At 39.3% G+C, this 25,784-nt stretch overlaps 1 protein-coding gene across 5 annotated transcripts in view; it reads right to left on the bottom strand.

Moving 5' to 3' along the window:
- The window catches only part of LOC149148289 (uncharacterized), a 91,030-nt gene extending 65,678 nt beyond the window's left edge, over positions 1-25,352 (bottom strand). For 4 of the 5 annotated variants that reach the window (XR_016262926.1, XR_016262925.1, XM_089440871.1 and 1 more), the window contains exons 1-3: positions 24,906-25,041; positions 10,100-10,234; positions 9,897-10,012 (exon numbers count right to left, since the gene is read on the bottom strand). Coding sequence is in view for 3 of the 5 variants with exons in the window: in XM_089440871.1 (XP_089296997.1) it covers positions 9,897-10,012; positions 10,100-10,166 (183 nt within the window). In the remaining 2 variants the exon portion in view is untranslated. Of the gene's footprint in view, positions 1-9,896; positions 10,013-10,099; positions 10,235-24,905 lie in introns of all 5 variants that reach the window. The other variant, XM_089440873.1, reaches the window with a different exon arrangement.
- Positions 25,353-25,784: the final 432 nt, after the last annotated feature.

Raw genomic sequence — 25,784 nt, forward strand, 5'->3', positions numbered from 1 at the left:
GTAGTAAATACCTTGGAGATCATTCTTCGAGAATGGATGGAAGAAAAGTCCTCCCTATCTAAAGAAGAGAATGAATGGCATCCTAACCAACACCAAATATATAGTGAAGAATGGGAGGATTCTGAGGAAGATCATGATAATCAAATAAACGAAGAATCTACGAGTGACTTTTGGGCTGTTGATTGGGGAATTGGGTATGATTATAGAAATGAAGACCCCATGGTTTCTCAAGTCCATAAGAATGAGCTCAAGGAAGAAGAAAATGCTCTGCCCCTTCTGAATAACAATGTTGGTCCTTATGAAGCCCTTCCTAGTGATTGGAAAGGTCTCTTCTTTATGTTCCAAGATGATTCAATCAAAGAAGAGCCTTCCAAGATTGTGGGAAATTCTGATGACTCTAATATAGAAGAAATTGAGGAAGATGCTTCCTTAGGCCATGCCCCCGATAAAGGGTTTTTCTTCATGTTTGAGCGTTCCTCCCCTGCCTTGGAAATAGAGGTTTGTGATGATGTTCATTCCCCTAGTCTTGATGAAGAGCTGCTTTCCCCTATGAAGAACCAAGAATCATGGTTTTTCCCCAAATACAATGATGAGTCCACTTCCTGTTTTCCCAATGACCAAAATAATATCATCCTAAATATGTTTGAGACATTCAATCCTTCTTACCTAGAGGGTGATAGGCCTGAGATAGCTCTTCATCAAAGATTCATGTACTTGATCATTGACATTTCTATCTCCTAGTTAGAAGACCAAATTCAATCTTCTCAGTTGATGTCTTTCCCTTCTTCTAGGGTTCCTTTCTATATAATATGGGTCTCTTGTTTTCCCACCTCCCACCCCCGTAACTCCTCACATCATTATTCCCATTTATATTGTCGAGTCCATTGCAAAAATAATCATGCAAGCATGCATTCTTCTATTGATCAATTGATATGTTGGTTACATTGGGTCTATGATTATACCTCGCACTTGACATTGTATCATATGCATGGTAGAGTAGGGTGCATTGTATGTTGATTTTGCATTAGAACTAACATCATAAGATATTTCTCATGGTAGATTAGATGCATCTAAATTAAAATTTGCATATTTAATTTTTCTATTGATTTTTCGGCCTAACATTAAGCATGTGCGATCATGAGACACCGCGAAAGCATGTTGCCCCTTGTCTTTCATCTATTATATGTACAAGTAACAAGTCTATGATAACAAGGAGATTGTTGGAGTTCTCATGACCTCCCGTTCGAGTAGCTTCGTCCACTTCTTCGAGATATCACATCCCAGTTGGACCCAGATGTTACCCACCATTTTGTGGGTGATATAAATAGGAGAAAGTTTTCTCCAAGATGATCCTCAACTGGTAGCCAACAGCCCCTTGCAGCCACCAACTAGCTCATTGTGCCATTTCTCCGCCACCTAAGTCAGGCATGTGGTCCCTCAACCATCTGTCATGATCATATGTTTGAAGGTGGGCCTCCCGAACCTAAAGGTATGCCTTGTCATTTGGTAATTGAGTATTGTAGTTTGCTTATCATGGACACTTTTGGGCATGGATAAATGGGGGGATTCAGCGGAAAAAATGGGCCAGATCTGTGCTCTTGTCCCCTAGACCCCTTATGGCTATTAACCTTGGATTCTAGTCCTGTGGGATTTGTTTTACTGAACATTTGACTTTAGGAATGGTAGTTCACGGGAAACCTTGATTTTAGTTGCATGGTCCCACTCCCTCATCCGCATATATTACCCCCTTTCCACTCATTATTACCCCATTCATCATTTCTCCCACCTGCGTCCACATTCATCCACTAGGTCCACATAGGGCTAGTTCTCCCCTTCCCCTTGCCCACACCTTAAATCAGACTTGGAATGATGCCCCAGATGTTGATGCAACTAAAAATAAAAGTAAAAGCATAATTGGCCACATTCAACAGGAAAATGTACCACAAAATGCAAAAGATGGTCGGGACAAACACATTTAGCACGTGGGCAAAAGCCAACACATGACCTCTACCCCATCATCATGGCCATCACCCTGGTTCCTACAGGTTCTATGAGACTCCTTCATCATATAGGAATCCATGATTGTCCCAACCCCTGGTGGGCAATGAACCGCCCTATCTTAAAAGGGGATATCCACTGTTATATCTCACATATCATGCTCTTACCCCTCGAGCGTCAAGCAATTAATTAAAGAAAAATCATAGAAGTGCGAAAGGCATATAAAGAAGGGTGGAAAAATCAAGGTCGGAGCACCCTCATGTACCACAATTGCTCCCTCCTATACATTATATACCCAAGTGTGGGCTTCCCTTCTACTAGCCAACCTTGTACCCCAGCATGTGGCACAGGGTTGCCCCTTCTCATCCCCTACTCCATTCACCTCTTCATCACATACCACCACTTTTAAGGGATGTACCTTGGACATATTATCCCCTTTAGAAGTAGAAACCACCTAATAGGATACTTGGTTAACTCCATTTGGAGTTTGGAGACATTAGCACATGCCAAAGCAAATTATGGAAGGGCAGGCCATTATGAAGTCCCCACCTATAGTCCATGGTTTGTAAACTCTTTTACTCGATTTCTTTGATGACTTGTTGTACTGGAAGGCTAGGGGACACATTGGATCTTATGCAAGATTGCAGATGGTCTCCATCTTGGGTTTGGTCTCCCTATACGGGGTCCTAACCCTCCAAAGGGCTACATTGGCACATGTAGGGTGTGTGTTGAGATCCATGGGCCTCCACAGCAATAGACATGTTAAATTATGGTATGTTCTATGCTTAAGAGCAATTTACTTCAATTCTTCTTATTAGCCCAATGTCAATTTCTAGTATAGCAATCACATTAACATGATAGTAAAATGCTAATAGAACATAAATGAAAACAACAAAAGACAAGCCAAGACAAGAGACACAAGATGTGGTGCCAACCAGGGACAAACCCCAATGCGGGGAAACCCTTTGATCAATTCTTCTATATTCTTCAATAATTCAGCAGAGAGAGAGAGAGATAGTACAATATCACAAATCTGTGATTTACAACAGCAGTAATGAAAACCCTTGAACAACTATGACAAGGCTGATCAATCAGCTCCAAATGTCCTCAAGACAACCTAGGAGAACTCGGCCTCCAACAACAGTAGATAGCAGCCCAAAACAGTCAATGGAAGGAGGTCAAAACAACAGTCAATGCTACAACAATACTGCAGTCAGCCCTAACCAGTCAACGCAGTCCCAAACACGTCCTCCAACAGGTCAACGCAGGTTGTCCAGCAATGTGGCTAGCCTAGGAGAGGCTGCCCACACAAATCCGCAGTCAAGGGAGCCTATACGCTGGTCAACACAGTCCTTTAGCACCCAAAACAAAGTTGTTGCACCTTCCTGTGTCCTCCTACAGCTGCTGCCCTAACTATGTCCTATTTCTTTTTCCCACGTGAGAGAGAGTCTTCTTCCTCCTTCGTATACCCAAGAGACAAGGAGAGAGAAGAGATGTGGAGATGAGATGAGTGTGCTAATGCCTCAAGGTCTCCTCTATTTATATGCCACGTTGAGGTTTCGCTGGGGGTGTGCAACACTATTTTACTCGTTGGCCAACCTTGACAAATTGTCAAGAAATACAAATAAACTCATATCTCCATGAATACATGTCGGAATCGGATGATCATTAGATCAATCCTACACCTCTCGACGAGAGGAATCCAAGAAAAATATCAACTGCCATAAATAAGATGACCCAAATGGAGTTTGGCCCTAGTTGCCAATTTTAACAAGACAACACTCCATGGATCCCTAGAGATGTTCAGAGATTGCTCAAGATTCACCTATTGGATGAGAAAGATGCACCTGGTTCACCTTTGCCCAGCCAACCCCACAGATGTACCATGCATTTGGCAGCTGACCCAAGACTTGTAGGATAATGTGGCATCACCTACACCATCATCTGAACCCTTACAAATGGTCTACAGGCATATTCGACTTACTTGGAGACCCATGAGGTCACTTGTGTGCCCTCACAGCGGGCACAGCCATTGGGAGCACCACAAGTTTATCATGTGGAGAACAAGGGGTCATCCCCTTTGTCCATTACTTTTGGAATTCCAATTCATTATTTTGGCACTTATGGACTTCATCGGGCCTCTTAGAGAACCAACGACATGCATTATTGATCATTCAACCTCTTTGGAGGCTCATTATTTTATTTGTGATAGTTTGGTGGGCTTGTCACCAATTGATAGTTATTTGCACATTATTTTAATTGATGGGCTAATGTAGGCTAAAATTAGGTAATTCAAACTCCTAATGAGTGTATAAATAGGAGAGGCAAGAATTCATTTGTATCATCACTTGGATTGGATCATATCTTCTTGTGAGATTTTCGCTATCTTTTGACAATAAGATTTTTTGGATGAATGGATGAATTCCGATCGTTATTCTTCTTTGTCTTGGAGCTTCTATGATTGGCATATCTTACTGATTGGATGTATTCTTCTTACATGTACGTACTATGTTAATGCTATTTTGATTCTTTATTTTGCTGATTTCAGGATTTCAGGATTTTCGCTATTCTAGGGTTAATTTGTTGTTTTTTCTTGGAATGAAATTGTGGAAATTAAATCTCTAAATAGTGTTGTATCATGATTGGACCATGTTTGAATGAATGAATGTTCCTAGAGACATCCTTGTCTTGACAAGTCACCAAATATTGTTGAACGAAGTATAAATGACCTTGAAGCTACTTCCATTAAGCCCTAATGCCCAATGAAGTTGTCTTTTAGGCCTCCTTGACAAGTGGAAATCAATCCAAACTCTAAATCTTCCTTGACACCATCTCTCCCAAAGGACAAAGCACTGGTCCTTCTCTGGTGCTCACTTTAAAGCTTATTTCTTTCACCTTCCCCTCTTTTTCTAGGCCTAGCCTACATAGGTCACCTAGGGCATCAACTATCTCACAATATAGCCATCCAAATACTTTGATTTTCGGTACACAATTGCGTTGGTGTGTCCTCAAGAAGCCCTCCAAATTTCATGAGATTCTGACAGTAAGATCTTGAGATATCGCAAGCCCTAGCTCGAAGACTAGTTTTTGCCCTTGGTTTCCCTTAGGCTAGAAACTTCACTGGAATCCTTGCATTGCCTTTCATTCAAAATGTATTCCTTGATCTTTTTCCCCTCCCTAATTAGGTCAAGTATATCATTGGTTGTTAAATATTATCCTCTTGACCTAACCTCAGGTCCACTTGGTCCCGTGTGCCCCATGCACTATCAAGATTAATTCTTCAAAGATCACCTGGAACCCAAGTTTCCTCAAGAATTCTAGGGATTAGGGATCTCCTTTATAAGGCACATACTCAAAACCTAACCTTTGAAATTCTCCCCAAGCCCTTCCTAGAGAATCTTCCATTTTGTCTTCCAGGACAAGCAAGCCCCAATCTTGAGCCTCTCTTGTGAATAGGCTTCTAGGATCACCCTTCATCCTATCTTTGATCTATTCATCTTTGTGATCCTTATCATACCAGGTCCCTCCCATAGCCGAAAGTCTGTAAAGAGTAGGGAGCTTTAGCTGAGGTGACAGTGGGCTATTGTTGCCCTTGACCTAGTAGTAGCCCTTCAAGGATCCCCTTTTGGGACCCCTGCTAGTTTGAGTGGTAAGAGGATGCAGTCCTTTGGATTTCTATGGCTGTGAGAAAAATTTTCCTGCTGCAATTGGTACCTTCTATGAGAATAAGCATATGGTCCCATTCATGAAAATAAGTATCTATTTCTCTGTTGATAGCTTTGTATATTGACAGCAAGTAATGGCAGTAATGGCTATGGTTCAAAATTTCTCATATTTTCAGGTAAGGAATGCATGCAGGTATTACCTGCCAAATTCTGGTTGTGTATTGTTACCACGCGCTTGGCATGGGGCCCACACAGATATTTCTCCATATGTGTGACCAGTTCACTAAGTCAAAGAAAGGGGAGCCCCTCCTAGAGTTTTAATCATGCATATTGTAAAATGTATTTTCAGCCATAGTAGCCAAGGAGGGTGCATGGGACACAGAAAATGAAATGCGATGTATTTGTCTAAGGTGAGGAGTGCACTTATAGGGACCCCACCACTTTCATGCACATACAAATTACAATATGCTCCAGCATTAGAAGCAAAGGGCTGGGCACATTTTAAGCGCCCCACAGGGAATATTTCAATGTAATGCTGTCCATCTCAGCTGGGAAGAGACACCCATCTCATCAGGGCCCACCAAAGTTATACTTTTGAGTTTATTTTTGTCACCAAAAAAAGGGCACAGCTATTTTTAGGGCGCCACAGAAAATGTGTTAAATGTAATATTTCCAGCCTTAAAAGGCACACTTTCTAGTGAGCCCAATTTCTAGAAAAAGTTGTTATGTTGTTGAAGGTTGGAATAGAAGTCTTCTTCCAGTATTTACCTGCAAACAATCTATGAATCTTCTAAGGCATACCCTAGCAGACTAGAGCTCGCTATATAGAGTGTAAAATTGCTCAGCAACTCCTTCACCAAGTTTGGTTTCAGATGATACTCATGGTACTCATGTTTCGTCTTTAATAAAATTCATCGTTTGGAATAGTTCCTTGGCTGTGGCTTTCTCTATATTTGGTAGCATACATTTAGGGATGTTTTATGATAGGATTGCAGCTGAAGTACATCCACTTGTCTACGTTTCCAAGTGTGTTGGTGAGGGTTTTGGTACTAAACATTTCTTTTGCAGATGATAGTTAGGTCCTGCAGATTGGATTTGTCAGCGTGTGTGCCATTCTTCCTCTTTTTGTGCTATCCGGATTTTATGGTACCTTGGACACCATGCCCAACTTCTTGTAAGGCGCTGTAGTTCTCCTTTAACCACCAAAAATTTTACTTCATCAGCCCTTCACTTGAACAGCAGACCAAGGTTCAAGCCACCATCATTGAGTCTGTTGTTCCATCTAAAACAACGCACCATCCACAAAAAGTCTTATATCAAGGGTGCAGCCTACCAGTTCTGAGCTCTCTTAGCAGCTAAATTGTTTGATGAAAGGTATCTAAGAATTTTCAGAAGTTTAAAGCATTGCTAACAACATTAGCATTCTGTTTTCAAAGTGGCAATTTCATATAGGAAAATTGATTTAATTCAGCATATATTGCCACAGAATAGACATGCAAAGCCAAACTCTGTTTTCCAGGCTGAAACATTGGAGGAATTAGCGATTTTGAGATTGCTTATTAACTGTTTAGTGAAATTCTTCTGTGAAAATTTTTCAAGATTGTGTGACAGCCTCAGCATTTTTTCTTGTATGCCAGCCATAAGAGTATAACTGTATGAATGAGACATCTCATAAATCACTGCATTACATACGAGCAGTGATAGGTAGTTTAAATTCTGGTTCCTTGAGCAATAGCGCGTGTATCTTCAGCCGTGATCAGAGATGTATGGGACTTATATAACTGTTTAAGCAAATGTATGTGTGAAACCTTCCCAATTGCATATCATCCATCAATTATGTTTTGTACTATGGAGCTGAACTCATAATTATAAGCCTAGAAATGTCATTTAATACTTGGAAGCTACAGTATATTAGTACAAGATATATGCTCTATGTAATGGGTATCTAACCTAAAGAATCCAAGTGTTGTCATAGAGTGTGCATGAACTGTTTGATGAAATGGATCAATGAAACTCATTATGACTGTTTAATAGATTTCATGTTTTGCTGGTATACTGGTTTCCTAACTGAATTTGAGAGCTGTTAGGATTGGAGCTATCTCATCATTCCTCATCTCACTTAAATTTGAAAGTTGGTCTCTCAATTGTCTTATTTTCCATCTTAAAACAAAACATTGCATTTCATTCCCATCTCAAAAATTTCCAGGATACATACCGCATGTTTGATGAGATGTCTGAATGATTCCTTTTCATCTATGCCTAAAACTTTATCATTTTTATGTTTATATGTTGAAGCATGAACACTAGCCTATCATTTGGATGTTTGTGATTGGTTTTAGAACTCAAACCTCAAGCTGGAAACTTCATTAGCAACACTCTTGCTATTGGAAATTAGTGAATTCTCTCTTATATACCCAGTTTCTAATTCTGTCTTAATGGCTTGTACTTAAAAAGAAATTTGCAGCGCACAGGCTGATCTAAGGGAACACAGAAACGCATCACAATATCAACCATTCATTTCCTGTGTATTTTCCTACAGCTTGAACATTACCTGCTCAAAAGAGTGTGCTCCTTAATGCCTCAAATCTCTGTTAGAAAGGTAGATCTATAAGAGAGCTGTTCACTAATATGAGATACGCCACATATATTCATGGATGACTGACATAAATGATTGGGCAAAGTGTTTATTTGTTATACAATATTTATTGAGAAGAGATTCCAGCCTATCAAAATCAGAAATTTACACACACACACTCAACAAAAGATTCACTAACTTACATTGTTCTGAAAACTCGTAACCTTTAGTGTAGAATCATTTTAGGGAAACCCCACTTTAGGTGACCCTTTGTCATCTGAGAAGAGCAAGGGAGTTGGAGCCTAGGTGACTGTGGTTCCCCTTCCAAGTTGCAGTATACACATTTCCATTGTCCCTGGCTTGGGAGAAGTATGTATTTGGTTTGCTGTGTGTCACAGCATATCTTGATGTATGGGCATCTACGGCACTTGACAGAGATATACACATTATCATCCCAGCTTTGTTGACTGATATTTAATTGGTGAAATGGTTACCATATGGTGATCGTACTCGTTTTATGTTGCATCTTCTTCCTTTTATTTAGTTGATGAATGTATTTGTTCTTGTTCACCTGTGCTCTTTGCAGTAGTATAGTGATTGTATATACCTAAAATTAAGTTGGTTAAGGGGAAATGGTTGCAGTATTGTACAACATGGAGTACACCAAATGACTGTAACAAGAAAGTTTAACTTGTGATATTAAAAAACTGCATAAGAAAAAATGGCAGATTGAAAAGGAACATGCTCCACCAAAAAATATTGGCATTGTTACATGTAGAAAACAATTCTACAGACATTTTAAGCTATTTAGTAGCATGTTTGAAAACAACCCTTGAAAAATGTTTTTGTTTGTTCTGAAACAATTAATCATGTTTCTATGACCAGAACTGCACATTTGCCTATCCCAAACAAAGTCAAGCACAATCCATACTAAGCATTATACTGTAATTGTAATGTTGAGCTTTGTAGCTCGGAAGGTATTTCTAGTCTTATGTCTTCACTAGAAGGACCTTGATTTGCCTCTTTAGGAGCTTGCATGTGACATGCAGAGAGTACAAGTTAGTTGCATGCATGCGGATGTGTTGCATGTGACATGCATGAGATGTGCATGTAAAGCAAGCTAAATTGATGACTTGTACTTGAGTTAAAGTAGAGAAAGTTGAAGATAGGATAGTTAACTAAAGTCACTTATCTTCAGTTAACTTGACAAGCTAATTTTGACCATCAATCTTAGCTTATGAAGATTATAAATTGAACCGAAGAGTTGAAGCTAAGACACAACAACAGCACAAGATTGAAAGAGGCTTCTAAATGAGCGTGTGTTGGGTCCAAGAAACTGCAGAGAGGCTGGTAATCAGTTTTGTAATTTGTATTTTCTCAGTTGGGCCATTATCCCAGGACGGGAGCCCAAGTAAGTTCTGTGATTAATTTATTAATGAAGAACTGTTGATTGGGCAGAAATCTATTTATGTGTGTGATTCAGATCAAGTCTTTTTTTTGCTTCTGCTATATTTTTTGTGTTAGGAATCTAGTCGGGTATTCGTTCAGTTAATAATTGTTAGGAACCGAATATCGGGTGCTGGGTTCGGGAAGGTCTAACATGCAAAAGCAAAACAAATACATAACTAATGAAGAGAAGAAGCAAGTAATACTCTTACATCTAAGTTATAAGGTGTCACACTGAGTGTTTGTGAATCTAAGACAGATACAGCAGCAATACGGCTTAGAGGTGTCTGTACACCATCAGATTCGATAATAATGTGATCAAGCATACCTGAAAGCATGCAACTGTCAATTCATTAGAATGGCACTTTTGGGCATCATATTGTTTTTGTGGTAAATATGCATAGCAACAACAAACCTGCTGATGCTCTTCCTGTACGCAGTTTGGAAAGTTCTCTTGATAATGCATCTATCCCAGCCTGCATCTGTGCCAAAGCAGTTGACTTTATAGTAGGGCCAAGATTCGGCACAACTTCAACAGTACTCTCATCACCTGCTACAAAAAGGATCATTCAGAGGTGTAGACTCTAAAACCATCCATTTTTCCATACTAAGAAAATTAAAATGAAACATAAGCTGTGAATATAGAAATCAGCATATGCAGATGATTAAATCCATGACAAAAACTAGGCACAGAAATAATAAATAGTAAGATGACTAAAATAATTATACAATAGCTATTATCCTAGAATACAGTATACTAATTACTACAACTCATTGATTAAAGCCATGGCAAAAACTAAGTACTTTAAAACTAAGTACAGAAATAATAAATAGTAATGTGAACAAAATAAGTATACAACAGCTATTACTATAGAATACAGTATACTAATTACTACGACTCATTCAGTTCACGGAAACCTTTCCTGCCTTTACCATCTACCCACATCCTCTGCATCTTAAACAAAACAGAATTCTTATGCCATTAATCCTGCTATGGCACAAGAGTTCCTACATAAATTATACACAGCGGTGGTAATGGGAAATAGTGCAGCTTCCTTGTGCTACATTTCTGATCCAGGAGGATTCGTTGATTCAAATTGCACAGGTGTTCAAGTGTCGTTATCAGTATTCAGTGTCGTCGTCACCTCAGTTTATGGGTGTCGTTCAATTTCGACAGTGTTGGTTATGATCAGGTTGTTCAAGTAATGTTCGTAGTTTTTCATGGCTTTCAGTTGATGGTGTTGTACCTGGCTGCCGACTTATGTTCATCGACAGTTCTGCCAGGATTGGTCGATGACATGTGTTTTGTCATTCAACTTTGCAGGATTGGTGTCGACATGGTTGTGTCATCCATCGCAGAGGTTTGATGTGTCGACATGGGTGTCGTCCGTGGCATAGGTTCATCATCTGGGTTGTCATTACAAAGATAGCTGGGGTCGACAATGTGCGTGGGTTTTGTCATCGCAGGTGGTTTTATGTCACATTGTGACGAAAGATTGTAAAAGGGTTTTTAAGATTCTAGACCTAAAACCCTAAATCCTACATCAAAGTCCTAATGACTAAACCTAAGACCTAAAACCCTAATGCATTATACCTAAAATCAAATCTTATGTTAAACACCATTCCCTAAGTTCTAAAGCCATGCATCAAATCCATGTACAAATCCTTACCTAAAACCCTAGTCCTAAGTTCTAATCAAACCAATGTATTACAAAAATACATTCAAAACTATGTTATAAAACCCTCGGCCTTTGTAATATTGTAAAAACTTTACAAATAATATTATGACAGGTCCCTAACTACGGAGTTAGCCGCGTCGGAACCTAACCATGTTCACATGTCAGGCGGAGGTTACGGTTACAGCCCCTAACCGCTGGCCTTCTAACCGCATCGGAGAAAGCCGCAGTGGGCAGCATGTGAACAGACAGAGGTAGCTGTCAGGGTTCCTAACCATCGAGTTACAAAACCGTCGGAACTTCGACATGTGAACGGGGATACAGTTAACCGTTTTTGAAACCGCAGCGGAACCGCCGGCGCACTGACCGCGGGCTTGGTCCAGCGATCACATGAGTTTTCCAACCTCTTCCGCGCGGTTAGCAAACAACTAACGGGTTCTGCTTTATAACAATGTCATTTTGGGTTTTAATGTGTATTTTTGGATTAATTTAATTCCAAAAGGGTGAATGTCACTATGAGACATTAAAGACTCCTAATCAAAACCCTAATTCAACCCAGAAGTCAGCTAAATACACCTCAAATGCAGTCAAGGAGGTTTCCATGTAGCTGCAGGCCTATAAGAGGCACTTTTGCTCATTGAAGAATAGCTTGGTGGTTTTGGGTTTTGTATGCAGATTCTGGAGGTTAGAGGTTGTTTTGTTTTCAATGTTTTGCGAGCATCCGGAGTCGGATTTGGAAACTGTAAGCGGTGTTGGAAAGCTGATTCAGAGAGCTATCTAATGACAGAGGTCAGAATTGCCTGTGTGCAAGTTCAGTCTGTCTAATTTGTTGTGTAATCAACACCTTCTTCTCATTCCTAATAAAACGGTCGCCCATCTTGAAAGTGGACCCGAAGACGTAGTCCATCAAGGACAAACTCTGTAATCAATCTTGCTGTCTGGTATATCTGTGTTTTCCTCAGTGGACAATTTGTAACAAAATGGCCCACCTCATGACAACGAAAGCATCACACTTTCGATTTATCAAACTTCTTCCCACCTTGGGAAGAACTGGATTGGGAAAGAGAATCCTTCTCCTTCCCCTTCTTCGCCTTACTCGCTAAGGCGCAATTTTCTTCATCCTCTGTGGATGAAGGACCATCTCTGGTGCTTCTTCTTATCTCCTACTGCATCAAATCTGACCAAAGTTGTTCCCAATCTGGCAGTTTCTCTCTTCCATTAACCAAGTCCTGGTAGCTATGCCAGCTCTTAGGAAGACCGAGGAGTGCAAGACTCACCATGTCATCATCAGTTGTAGCGATCCCTACACTTCCAAGCTCATCCCTGCATGTGGTGAGCTTGTTCAGATACGTCGAGATCGTGTCGCCCTTTTCACACTTGATCTTCTGAAGCTTGTCCTTCAGCGCCAGCTTCCTCTGATCGCTGCTATTCTGATATAGATCTTTCAATGTTTTCCACATTGAAAATGGTGTCTCCTTCCCATGGAGACTCGAGACTATGTGGTCTCGAACTCCCTCCAGAAGAATCCTCCTTGCTCTAACCACACATTTCCTCCATTCCGCCAATTCAGTAGCATTAGTTGGCTTGGGGACTTCTTGATCAATGAAGTCCTTTAGACCATTATCCTCCAATAATACTTCCATGCGATCCTTCCAGGCTATATAATTCGAACTACCATCAAGGGCATATTCGAGTCTTAAACCATTGAACGCCATAGGTGAAATAGAGATGTGATAAGAACTCGATTTCTATATTCAGGAATCACAAACTTCGAACTTCTCCCTTCTTGTATATTGTTCTTCCTTGACCACCTTTGCTCCGATACCATGTAGAAATTCCCACTGTAGACCAACAAATTATGCAATATACTAAAACACAATACAAGATCTACTTCTACAACACTTTGCGGAAGCTTAATCAAATTGAGCAAGATCAATTGAACACATATAACCGATAAGAAGAAATCAATCACACATAACACAGAAGAAATAACTCGGGGAAAGCTTCATCCTAAAACCCCAACTCTATATTATCATACAAGTGGAAATATAGTCTGGATTACAAAAAGAATCAGCTCACAAGCTATCCTGCTCTCTCTGCAATCCCTCTGCTGCTCATAAACAGTCAAAGGCCTCTCTCAAACCTTCTCCTCTGCCCTCCAAGCCTCCTATTTCTTTGCGCAATTTTCCTTGGGCTCCAGTGCAGCCACTTGTGTGAATTGGCCTCTTCACACACTCACTAACCTCTGATCTAACTGCGCAATCCTGAAGGAGATAAATCCTTCTCCATGGATGAGCTTCCTTTATAGGAAAAAATCCATCCAACTGATAGTACACTGTCCCTCCTCTGATCTCAACTGGGTCTCTCTCTGAACTGACATGCATGAGTTATTCATGAGAGAATATTCAGTTATCTGAAGAACAGCAGTTATATGCAAACATGCATTAACTAACTGAACTTACATTAATTTAAACAAACTGTTTAAATCAATCTAACTGGACTTGACTCAATTAATTGAGCCAACTAATTACAACTCAAATTAGAACTCATCCTTATCTCTTTAACTGATGGATAAATTCCTCAATTAATGGAGAAACTGTTGCATGTCCTCACATAGACTTCATGTTTGATTTTTCACAACTACTTAACTCATGGTGAATTAATTAATTTATTTTCAAACAGCTGTTAAGTTCAAATTCGAATTTTACTTCACTATTTTAGTTTAGGGACTGACTAAAATAGAAATCCATCCCAAACTGCTAAAAATAGCAATGCTATTTTTAGCACTTCCATTTTTCATTCCCTATTGCTCAATCTAGCACTGGTACCCAAACTTCTATTTATAGCAATGCTATTTTTAGCACTTCTATTTTTAGCATTTCTTGTTGCTATTTTCAACACTTCTTTTGTGGCAATCATGGTTGCTCCCTCTGCACTGTTGCTTGATAGCATATCAACTATCTAGCCTAATAATGTCAATGACAGTACATTATTTTGAACTCTGAGGTCAACTCCCTCTGAAACTAAAACAAGGTTCTCTAACTGCTCCCTTTGTTACAGAAGCAATTCTTTCTACCACAGTTGCTCCCTCTGACACATGAGTTTTTTTCCTTCCATCAAAGACAAATCACATAAGATCAACCTTGACCTATCAATCAAAAATATCAAGCCCAATGTGTCCGCTTGTAATCGTACAAGCCTTCTTCAATCAAGAGACTTCTTCTCATGTGCCTCAAAGCCCTGAGATACCTCTATGTACACTTCTTCCTCAAAAATGTTTTATGCATCCAACTGGTGCAATTTTCAGAACAATGTTAATAGAAGTGTAACTAGAGCAAGTGTCTTGTCATGATCCTCTCCCTCTTTCTGGGATGACCTTCTCAAATCTCACTTCTATGATGTCATCTACTACACACTAGATCTTGTAGATATATTTGGAAGTCAACATTGTGATTGACATCTCTTTGGCACAATCAAGGTATACTTGATGATCTACTTGCTCCCTTTGAACTTGGATCTCATCTAGTATAATATCTCTCAACACGAATCACAATTCTGGGAAAGTCCTCTTGTCACATGCTTTGCTTCGTTCTTCCACTACTTTCATCAGCTGCCAAAGCCTTGATAGCTTTTACTATGTACCTACAATCCTCACTAGGAGGCCATGGAAGAACAATTATAACCAAGCAAAGTATACAAAGACAAGAGACTAACTAATAGTGAAACAACATCAATAATCAAGAAAGAGAGATATAGGATACTTATCTTTCGAGGATTATAGAAAATGTTAGCTCCCTCTTGATCTTACCCTCCTTGCATCCATCTTGCAACTCTAACATCCTTGTCCTCATCATCAGCATAATGTCATTCCTTCCTTGCATGATATAGGGTTTCTTCCTTTCAATGGAAACGTGTAGCTAGGGTTTTATTTCCAAACCCTAGGACTTCATTATCCTTCAAAATTAATCTAGGGTTTACAAACCCTAACTTTGCAATACTCATTTACACTTTTTGCAAGGTCCACCAAGCTTTGCAAATTCTCTTTTTCAATTGTCCAAATAATATACATAGAATCTTCATGCCTCAGAATCAGAGATGTTCCATCTTGATGTCAATCAAGAATCTTTCAATAAGTTGTCTTCATTAAGATAGGTAATATGACAGACCTTCTTGATCCAAAAGGAGCAATAATTTGAGAACTTTTCTCTCCAAAGCAATCAAACCCTAGTTCAAAACATTGCCAAAATCCTAATGGCATATAGACTCAGGTTTCTCAAAACAATTTTGCTCATCATACATATTATCAGGCAATCAGTCCTTTAGCAGTAATCTCTTTCACTGACAACTTTGTATCAAACCATTCTACAATACAAAGCTGAATCCAAATGTACCCTTTACTAGAACACGCCTCTGACTATAAACAGTAGTATATCAACATGTTTGGCAATATCTGCATACTTATAATCTTTCTCAATCAACACATTCAAGAGACTGACAAACATCCTCATTTCGTAAGATAGGTCCCATTCTTTAGAATTTAAATACCCTATCAACAATCAATGTTAACAGCATATTAATGCATTTTTCAATGAGGAGTTTATGACAACCAATAGCATCTTGATTCTGAACACATACAAAGCAATGTCTTCAAAAGAAAACATGCAAACATTCAGCATATCTGTATGTATCATATATTTCCCTTACTGTTTTTTTCTTGCCTTGAGCCATAATCCAAAATTCCATACCATGTGTAGTGATTGTGACATTGTTTCAAGCATCAAGGATTTTGTAACAATGTTAACATCCTTAAGGTCATCCTCATTGCCCAACATCTCTTGGCACCATGTAAAGATGATCATATCTCAAACACGATCCACGAGTGGATTAAATCCATTAGAGGCACAAGATAAACGTTGCATAAAGATATGTCTTCAAATTGAGAATCTATATATACTTCAGAAATCTCAACAAGGAGTCTTTCCTTCAACCAAGAGATAGCAAGAATATCATCTCAGTACTCACCATTATTCTCATAGGGTGCATGCTTGGAATCAACTACAGAATTTAACCATCAAACATATCCCCAATTTACAAATGCACCAGTAGCATCATACAAATGATCACAAATTCTGAAACTTGTTCTATATTTGGAAGTTTGAGCAAGGTCTACAACTCAAACATAGTAGATCAAATAACATAGAAGTTCTTTGTCAAACTAGTGAATTTGTCATAGTTCATTTTATGTTCACCTTGGCTTTAGGCATCAGAACTTCAGAGCAAAAACCAATCATAAATGAAAAATGTTAATTCATCAATAGACCTAAGTCTCGGATGAACTTAGATTGAATCACAATGATGTTTGAAGTTGTTATCTTAGCTCAACTTCGTACTAGATCCTAAGGTCTTTAGATCTAAGGCCTTTCGGCCTTCCTAAGATTACATCTGAGGTTTAGATCTCTAATACACTCACGATTACATCAGCATTTTTCATCACAAATTCAAGCTCAACCATTATTCAAATATGTGACCTGATTACACCACAAAAAAGGAAACCAAAATAAATTAACTTTAGTCATTTTGGATACTCTAAGGTCCTCTATGAGACCTCTAAACCCTTTACCATTAATCCAGAGCTCTTCGATCTTCTCGCAACAAGAATGAGGCAACCTCGGCCTTCTGAAGTAATTGTCTGAGACTGCTTTGTCAACTTACTGAGGCTCTCAAACCTCTGTAATTCTCTGAGGTAACTTTGACCTTTGTACTAGTCCTGAGGTTTTGAGCTTCAGTGTTATTCAATATGCTCTTAGGCCTTCTCAGCCTACTGAAAATGAACTGATGTTTATTTCGGCCTAAACTCACTAAGACTTTGATCTTCTCCCAAGTATGTTTCAGGCTTAAGGATGGATAATGATCCCTTCTTATATGAATCTCAATACAAGTTGAAACTCCGGCCTACCAGTAGTAAGACACAGGTATATCATTTTAATCTTCTTCATAATCTTGAACAGCGTCACATACACATCTCTGGAATATACTTTGTTGAACTCATTGGCCGAATGGGTGCCTTTATGACTAGGCCAACTTGACTAGGAGGAGGGTCAACTTGGATTCTTTGGAGCGAAAAATCAAATATAAAAAATTCAAATTTTTTTCTTTGAAAAACCGACATGAAGAACATGTCATATTGTAATATCCACAATTTTGTGAGCATGGGAATCACTAAGGAATTTTGCTTAATTTTGGTAATATTGATTAAAAAGGGACATATTATTTTATTGGAGAATGGCAGCAAATTATTATTTTATTAAAATGGCAACAAAAGTCACTTAGTTGAAAATGATGCCCACCAATAAAATAATATTAAAAAGGAGTCGAGAAGCATGGGGAGAAATTATAAAAAGAGGAGTGACTCATTTGTTGATCATCTTTTGACTATTACACTTCACATTTCATCTTCTCTTGAAGTTGTTTAGCACAAGGGCCAGAATGTTTTTTAGCACTAGGGTTTCAAGCGAAGCCCAAGCCGGTTCCGGAGGACTTTGAATGCCTCCCTAGTTGTAGATTGAAGGAGTCTACTTCAATGTGGAAAAAGTTGAAGTCGCGAGTAAATCGGCAAGGGTCCAAAAATTGAAAAAGTTGTTAAAGTCGAGAGTTTTTTGAAAAAGTCCGCAAAATTTAAAAAAAAAATACAAAAATATTCATTTTTTAAAAAATTCGGACGTTTTCAATAAAATCCCGACTTTTTCAATAAAATCCCGATTTTTTCAAACAAAAAAAATTAAAAAATCGTTAAAAAAACTACCTCATTCACGATTTTTTGGAAAAAGTCCTGATTTAATCCCGACTTTTTCGATTTAATCCCGATTTTTTCAATTGGGAAAAAATCGGCAAAAAATCGGCCGATTTAATCGGCCAGCCAAAAAAATCGTGTTTTGGGATTTAACCCTGATTTTTTCCCGACTTTTTCCACTCTACTTCAAGGCTTCTACAGAGCTTAACCTTCACCAGTTGGATCAGCAGAGCGCATTCCTAGGTACAGAAAGAAAATCAATTTGGTCATCTGCGCAGGCTAAAGAGGAGATTAGGGAATAATACTTGCAGGGATCTTATCTTGTAGGGAAAGTGAAATTTTGGTGGCAATTTGTGGGCCTAGAGCTAAGCCATTTTTGTGGGCCGAAGTCACTTGCTTTTGGTAGTGCGTGGGCCTTTCTAGCAGAGCCTACACAAGTATAGAGAGGAGCAGATTGGGAGGCTAGAAAGCTAGTGGTTTTGGCATCCCTAGAGGGAGATTTTTAGTGGAGAGTGGATTCTTCAGTGGAGGAGGTTGTGGATTGTTACAGCAAATAATTCTTTCAACAAAACGTAGCAGCAGCTGGCTAGGCAACTCGCAACATTTTGTGGGTTTCCTCTTAGCTTGGAGTGTAGCCAAACCCTTGCTAGGTTTTTGTCGATATTTGGAGGAGAGGCCATAGCTGAAATTTCAAAATTTTCTTAGCACTATATAGGGAAAAATTCCAGTAGGGCATATAGCCAACTAGAGAGCCACTTGCACCCTTTTGGAGGGCTTCTTCATCATCTAGATTCAACCCAAACCATTTCTAGGTTTTTTAGGGTTTAGTGAGAGAAGTTTGGGGCTAAAATTTCAAAGCATTCCGAGGAGTATTCGACCTTCAGAACATCATTTCAGCCAATAACAGATTATTTTTGGGCAGTGCACATTTCTTGTTCCGGGTCATTTCCCCTTCTGGGTTCGAGATCTATCATCTGGGTCTTGCATAGCTTGCTTGGCAGGCCCAGGTTCATTTCAGCTCATTTTATGTACTCATTCCCCATATATTAATAAAATGGCTCGGAATCTTTTGTTGGTGTCTATTGTGTTTTGATTTGGGTTGTGATTCTTTATCTATTTTGTTGTTCCTTGTACATTATTTCAGTATTACTGTTAATTTTTCCATTAGGAATATTACACATATTTCTTCTTTTGACAAGGTCATGAAGAACATCCCTTATTTATTAATTCAAATACATCCAGAGTTAAGATATTAATTATGACAACCGACCATAGCTACAAAATTCAACCCTTTATTCATGTTGGTAGAAATTATTTGCTCATGTAGGTATCAATTCCCTGTTAGAAAGTCAAGACGAAGAGGTCTTCTTCAAATTGTTCACATCGTTTAACCTATCTTGAGAGCTCTATTGATGTTTGTAGCTCGAGCAAGTACTTATGCACAGGCCTATGTGTCTAGGCATGTAGAATTCACCCACAATCTCCTTAGGTACTTGCTCTAATGTGAACAAGTTGCTAATGTAACTTAGCCTAAATCTAACTTACGAAAAAGCATATATTATTATGTTGCCTCATTGACCTAAAGAAACTTATGAAAAGTAAAGTGAATTAGCTTAGTGAATATGTTTTAATCTCAACCGTTGATCTCAAGTCAAGTGACATTTAATCTTCGTCGTCAATCACTTCGAGGATTAGGGTTAGGGATTTAGCTCAATGTAAAGTTATAAAAGCAAGGCTAGGGAGATGGGAAGGACACACCACATCAACACAAGAATGAGAGAGGCATCTCAATGAACAGTGTGCTAGGTCCGAGGGACTACATGGAGGTTGGAGATCCAAATTTGCAAAGAATATCGAGCACCGATCTAGAGTAGATCTACTGGATTAGATCCAAGGTTATATTGCATTTTGTATTTTCTCAATTAGGCCATTATCCCAGGGCGAAAGCCTAAGTAAGTTTGGTTGATTAATGAAAAATTTTGATTGGGCACAATCTATGTGTCATTTTATGAGATTGGTTATTTTATTTTTGCTTTCGTTGAATGTTACGAACCTACATGTGTAAGTTATTAAGTAGATCTCACTTATGCAAACTTAATAATTTACCGATGCTAGGTTTAACGAAATCTAGCATGGTATCCATGCCTAATCTCTGAAAACCAATCTCGGAATTACAAGAAGCCAAGTTTGCACAATATCATCGAGCCAGGTTCGGCCACAATTGTACAAAGACAAAAAAAAAAAAAATTAAAGGGGGTTGAGATCATAGGCAATACAGTGTACAATCCGATCGGCTGAAGAAAAAAAGGAAGGGGCTGAAAATTTATTTTGTGGTCGTAAAGAGTTTCAGTAAAAATTAAAAATTAAAAAAAAAGGAACATAGGGGGGGAAGGTGCCAGACAAGCCTGACAACCCACCTCACCGCCACAGCAACCACCAAAGCCACTCAGATGACAGTCATGCCCAACAGAAGCAAAGCCATCAAGGCATATGCAACCGGTGACGCAGAGCACGAGACAACCAGCTACCAAAAGGAGCCGAGACTTGTGTGTGTGGTCCTAGTAGAGAGTCAATGTCTAAGTGCACAAGGGTGTCGGGGAGCCCATGAAAGGGGAGCCCTATGCCACTGGAGCAAAAGGCAACCAGCCACAGACAGACTTGACACTAACAAAGAGGTCATGGGTAAGTAACGGAGGGTTGATAAGCCAAGTAAGACATATTCGTCACCAAGCCACACGAAGAGACGTGCATGGAGTGTAGTTGGGCACGAAAGGGATAAGCTGAGAGCACCAACAAAGGATCAGTTGGAGGTCCAGTAGGGGTTTGGGCAGCTAGCGGCGATAGTAGGAGGCCGCAATCAAGATGTGGAGAAGACTACAAGGGGAAACACAGGCTGCAAGTCCAAGAAATTGCCGCAGTAGCTGCCAGGAGCTATGGGCAATAGGGAGGTCGCAATCAAAGCCATAAGACAACAGACCGCAAGAGTTGGTCGACAATCTACAGAAGGTCAGGGCAATCATTGAATACATCGAGCACCAGCCGTAGTCGTAGACAGAAGTCACCAGAGTGACAGCGGACTAGTTTGGGTGCCTAAAGGCCTAGGTAGAATATTATTTAAGAAGTCTTTGGCAAGATTTGATTAAAAATGGTCTTAGTGGATCTTCGGTACGACGATAGATTAGACGGACAGTCAAGCTGCCTACCTTGGAGTGCCAAGGTCACCTTGGTACTCAAGGAAAATGATCTTTAGGAGATTGTTGAGACCAAGATCCCAAAGTCCTTAGGTTATCAAAAGAAGGCCCTTCTAGCAAAGAAGGAGATAAAAGCGTAGAGGCTACTTATGGATGTCGTGAAGGAACATTTTATCCCTCACTTAACTGAGAAGAAGATAGCCAAAAAGATGTTCAAAGCACTGGTAGAATTATATCAAAGCAAGACAATAAACAAGAAGATGATATTGAAAGATATGCTCCAGATTACACATATGACTAGATCTGACTTAGTGATGAGTTATCTAATGAAGATCGTGTAGATTTGTGATCAGCTTGCAGCAGTAAGAGAAAAGGTAGAAGACACAGTACTAATAAATGTGGCATTGAATAGATTCTCAGAATCATGGGATTCGTTCATCAGAGGAGTTTGTGCTTGAGATTAACTACTCACATTTGATAGGCTCAGTGATCACTGCATACAAGAGGAAATTAGGTTACAGTCAAAGAGCAAAATCAACAAGCAGGGAGATGAAGAGAACATGGCTCTAAAGAGTTCGAGCAAGAGTGAGGAGTTGGCCTCACAGCCAAAGAACAATTGACTAAGGTGAAGTGTTTATCTTGTAATAAGACAAGACATTATGCTTCATGATGTTTGGAGAGGAAGAAAGGGGAAAAGGGTACGCAGCCAACTGTAGCTATGTCAGCAAAAGCTCACGAGGTGTTTTCCACGAAGTTCAAGACAAAATTCACACTTGTTTCCTATGTTACCTCAAGCACATTACCAGTGAGTGCGTGGTTGCTAGATAGCAGAGACATAAGACATATGATAGGAGCACGAGAGTAGTTCACCACCCTAACCGAGTGGGACTCAAAATTGGATGTGAAGTTAGCAGTTGATATGAAGCATGCAGTTAAGGGGGCTGGAACAGTGTTATTCCAACTTCAGTCAAGAGGTTGGATGGAAGTAAGGCATGTGTTGTGGGTGTCAAAACTTGGGTGGAGTTTGATCTCAGTCTCAATGATCGAGAAGAAAGGGTTTGGTGTAGTGTTCCGGGATGGACAAGCACTAATCAAACGCAAGGGATCTAGCTCGGATGATGGCCACATCATTGGAGTTAGAGAGAGCAACTTGTATAGGCTAAAGGACCAGCCTATTCGAGCAACGAAAGGAAGCAAAGTAGTGACAGAGAACGGGGAGCAAGTAGTTTCGAAGGCTGGCCAGCTCAGAGGGAGTCAACCTTCAAGTTCAAGAGGGGAGGAGCAGTTGTCAACTTCCTCCCAATGTATTATGAAGGTATCTTGGTATGACATGACCTTATAGGATGTTCAGGAGCAGATCTTCGAGGATGATGGCAAGGAAGTCTTCCAATTTAGAGGGAGCACAATAGCAATGGATGCAGGTCCAAGATCAGAGCCAGTTCCAGGTGGCAGAAGTACCTCCCTTGCTAAGAGAGAGTGTTGATCTTTGTAGTTCAAGCAATTACTTCTACACAGGCCTCTGTGTCTAGGCGTGCAAAAGTCGCCCACAATCCCTTAGGTGCTTACTCTAGTGAGAGCAAGTTGCTAATGTAACTTAGCCTAACTTAGGAAAATAGGAAAAAGCACATAATAATATGTTGGCTCGTTGAGCTAAAAAACTTAGGCAAAGTAAATTACTTTAGTGAATATGTTTTAATCTCAACCGTTGATCTCAAGTCAGGTGAGATTTAATCTCGACTATCAATCACTTTGGAGATTAGGGTTAGGGATTTAGCTCAATGTAAAGTTACAAAACCAAGGCTAGGGAGATGGGAAAGACACACTACAACAACACAAGATTAAGAGAGGCATCTCAATGAGTAGTGTGTTGGGTTCTAGGGAGTGTGGGCAGGCTGGAGAGCCAGATCTACAGAGAAGATCAAGCATCAATCTAAGGTAGATCTACTGGATCAAATCCAAGGTTATTTTGGATTTTTTATTTTCTCAATTAGGCCATTATCCTAGGACATGAGCCCAAGTAAGTTTGGATTATTAATGAAAAACTTTGATTGTGCATAATCTATGTCATTTTATGAGATTGGTTATTTTATTTTTGCTTCCACTGAATGTTAAGAACCTAGCTATGTAAGTTATTCAATAGATCTCGTTTTCGCTAGGTTAATAATTTACCAGTGCTAGGTTTAACGGAATCTAGCAAGCTCCAACACTCAATTGCGTTTCATCCTTGGACCAATGGTGAGATAGGGATGGCGAAGTAGACTCTCGTACAACTTTTGCATATGTCCAATCATCATAACCCTCATAGTCGGACCCTAGACTCACCTAGCTTAACTACAATTAAACAATACACAACTCCATTGGAGACAACCTTTTGGAATCTTACCTTTGCTTCCAAACATGTCTCCTTAGACGTTGCACACACCGTTCTACAAACTCCATCAATGCCACAAGTAGAAGAAAAAAGCAATAGAGTCCATTCCATATATATAGAGTTCATACTCATAGATAGGTTGAGAAAATCCTCAAACAATCCTAGAAAAGTTTAAGTAGCATGATAAATGTCGCATTGTTTATACATTCAAAGTGGGTGAACAAGTCTAGGTGCACTTGGAAAAGAAAGGTTCACTAGCCTGCGATAGGGATTAAGACCACCTCAGTATGGTTGATGTATTATCCTCGATGCAGTTAAAAACTTAAAGGCAATGAATTTCTATTGGAAATTCCTTCATACCCCAGTATACATCCAGTTTTTAATGATGAACAACTCGAGCTTTATGACTCTCCATAAAAATTGCTCAATTTGGATGCAAAGTGAGATACCATTCACCTCACTCATAGCCGCACAGGCAAGCTCATCCAAACAGCAACCATTATGTTATGCTAAGTAGCTAAAGCTGAGAAATACTCATATTAGACTAAATGATATACTTTGGAACATCTGAAGGTGAAGCGTCCTCAACTGAATGTGGAAACAATGCAGACCCTTACTCTCCAAGTGGGGGAGTAGGGGAGGCAGCCATCATTGAGCTACTCGGAGATACGGACTGCGGTGTGGAAATAGATGGCTTGCTACTGTTGATGATGTAATGCCCAATTTCAAATGAGCGTCTTACTTTGCCAATAGAACTAGAGATAAGATGAGATAGGACAGATAGTTGAGGAAAAAAAGGTCTATTCTAGGGTGGCCTGCTTCTGGTTGGATGTTTGGCCTACTTTTGGTGATCTTCTTTTGTGTCTAAGCTCTGAATCACAAGGGCTGCTCTGCTCTGCCTGATACTGCAGAGTAATCACAATATCTTTGGCAGAATATCTTGAATTCAGAATGTTGGAGTATCCCAAAAAAGTGCTTGTAGCAATAAAAATTTTGCTCCAAAAGGGCTAGTAGGACTATTTTAATATACCCTGAACCCCAAGGTGTACGGAAGGTGGTGAAGGCACAGTGCGTTTTGTCGGCATGAAACGTGTGCATTGTAATGAAATTCGATCTGACAGACATTTCAGTGTTTAAAAATAAAATAGATCAAATAGAAGAGAAGAGTAACTAAGTGGGTATAGTTTACATACATCTGATCCATTTACTTTAACTCCTCGTTGTTGAAGAGCGAGGCAGGGGAAATCGAGAAGCCGGTGAGAGTAAGAACTTCCGGTTTTGCTTGAGGGACGAATGTGAATGGCGCTCCATATTTGTTGGGCCACACGCCTCCTTGCTCCGCTCATCCTTTCGCCCGCAATGTTATATTGCAATTGAAGAAGCAGACAGAGCACTCCAATGCTACTGTTTATCAACTGTTATAATAGGCAGTCTCTAGCGATTCCTCGACGCCTTTCAACCCACTGTCATTGATCTGATTCAGTACACCCTTCCTAGCGATTCCTCGACGCCTTTCAACCTACTGTCATTGATCTCTGATTTAATGCGGCCTTCCATATGTCAATGCATCGAGATTTGGCTTTGTTTTCTATTTGGTGTAGCCTTGGTAGTGGGTTTTAAATACATAATGAGAAATATGATGTGATGCTAAGTCTGGCTCTCGGATGGATTGTTTCACTTTTTATGGTTTTTGATTAATTGGTTTTTTCTAAAGAGACCTTCCTTCCTCTCTCAAAGAGCATAATTTATTTTTTTATTTTTTTATGCACTTTATAAATTAAATTAAATTAATTTTTATTTATTTTAAATCTAAATTTATTAGGTTGAGAAGGTTGAAATTTATTTTATTTAAAATAAAATAAAAATTATATGTCAAGAAATTTGATGTTAATATTTAGTAGATTCGAAATTAAGATAAATCTAAAATAATTTAGTTATTAATTATAATTATTAGTTTTTTTAAATGTAATTTGATCATGAAAGACATTTATCTACATTATTGATCACAAGAGTCTCAGATCTAACATTATTACCCTATACAGAAAGGAAATGGTTGATAAGACTCGACAATT

Source organism: Pinus tabuliformis, chromosome 9 (assembly GCF_031772625.1).
Source record: "Pinus tabuliformis cultivar Carrire ecotype Pingquan chromosome 9, CPIR1, whole genome shotgun sequence".
NCBI lineage: Eukaryota > Viridiplantae > Streptophyta > Pinopsida > Pinales > Pinaceae > Pinus > Pinus tabuliformis.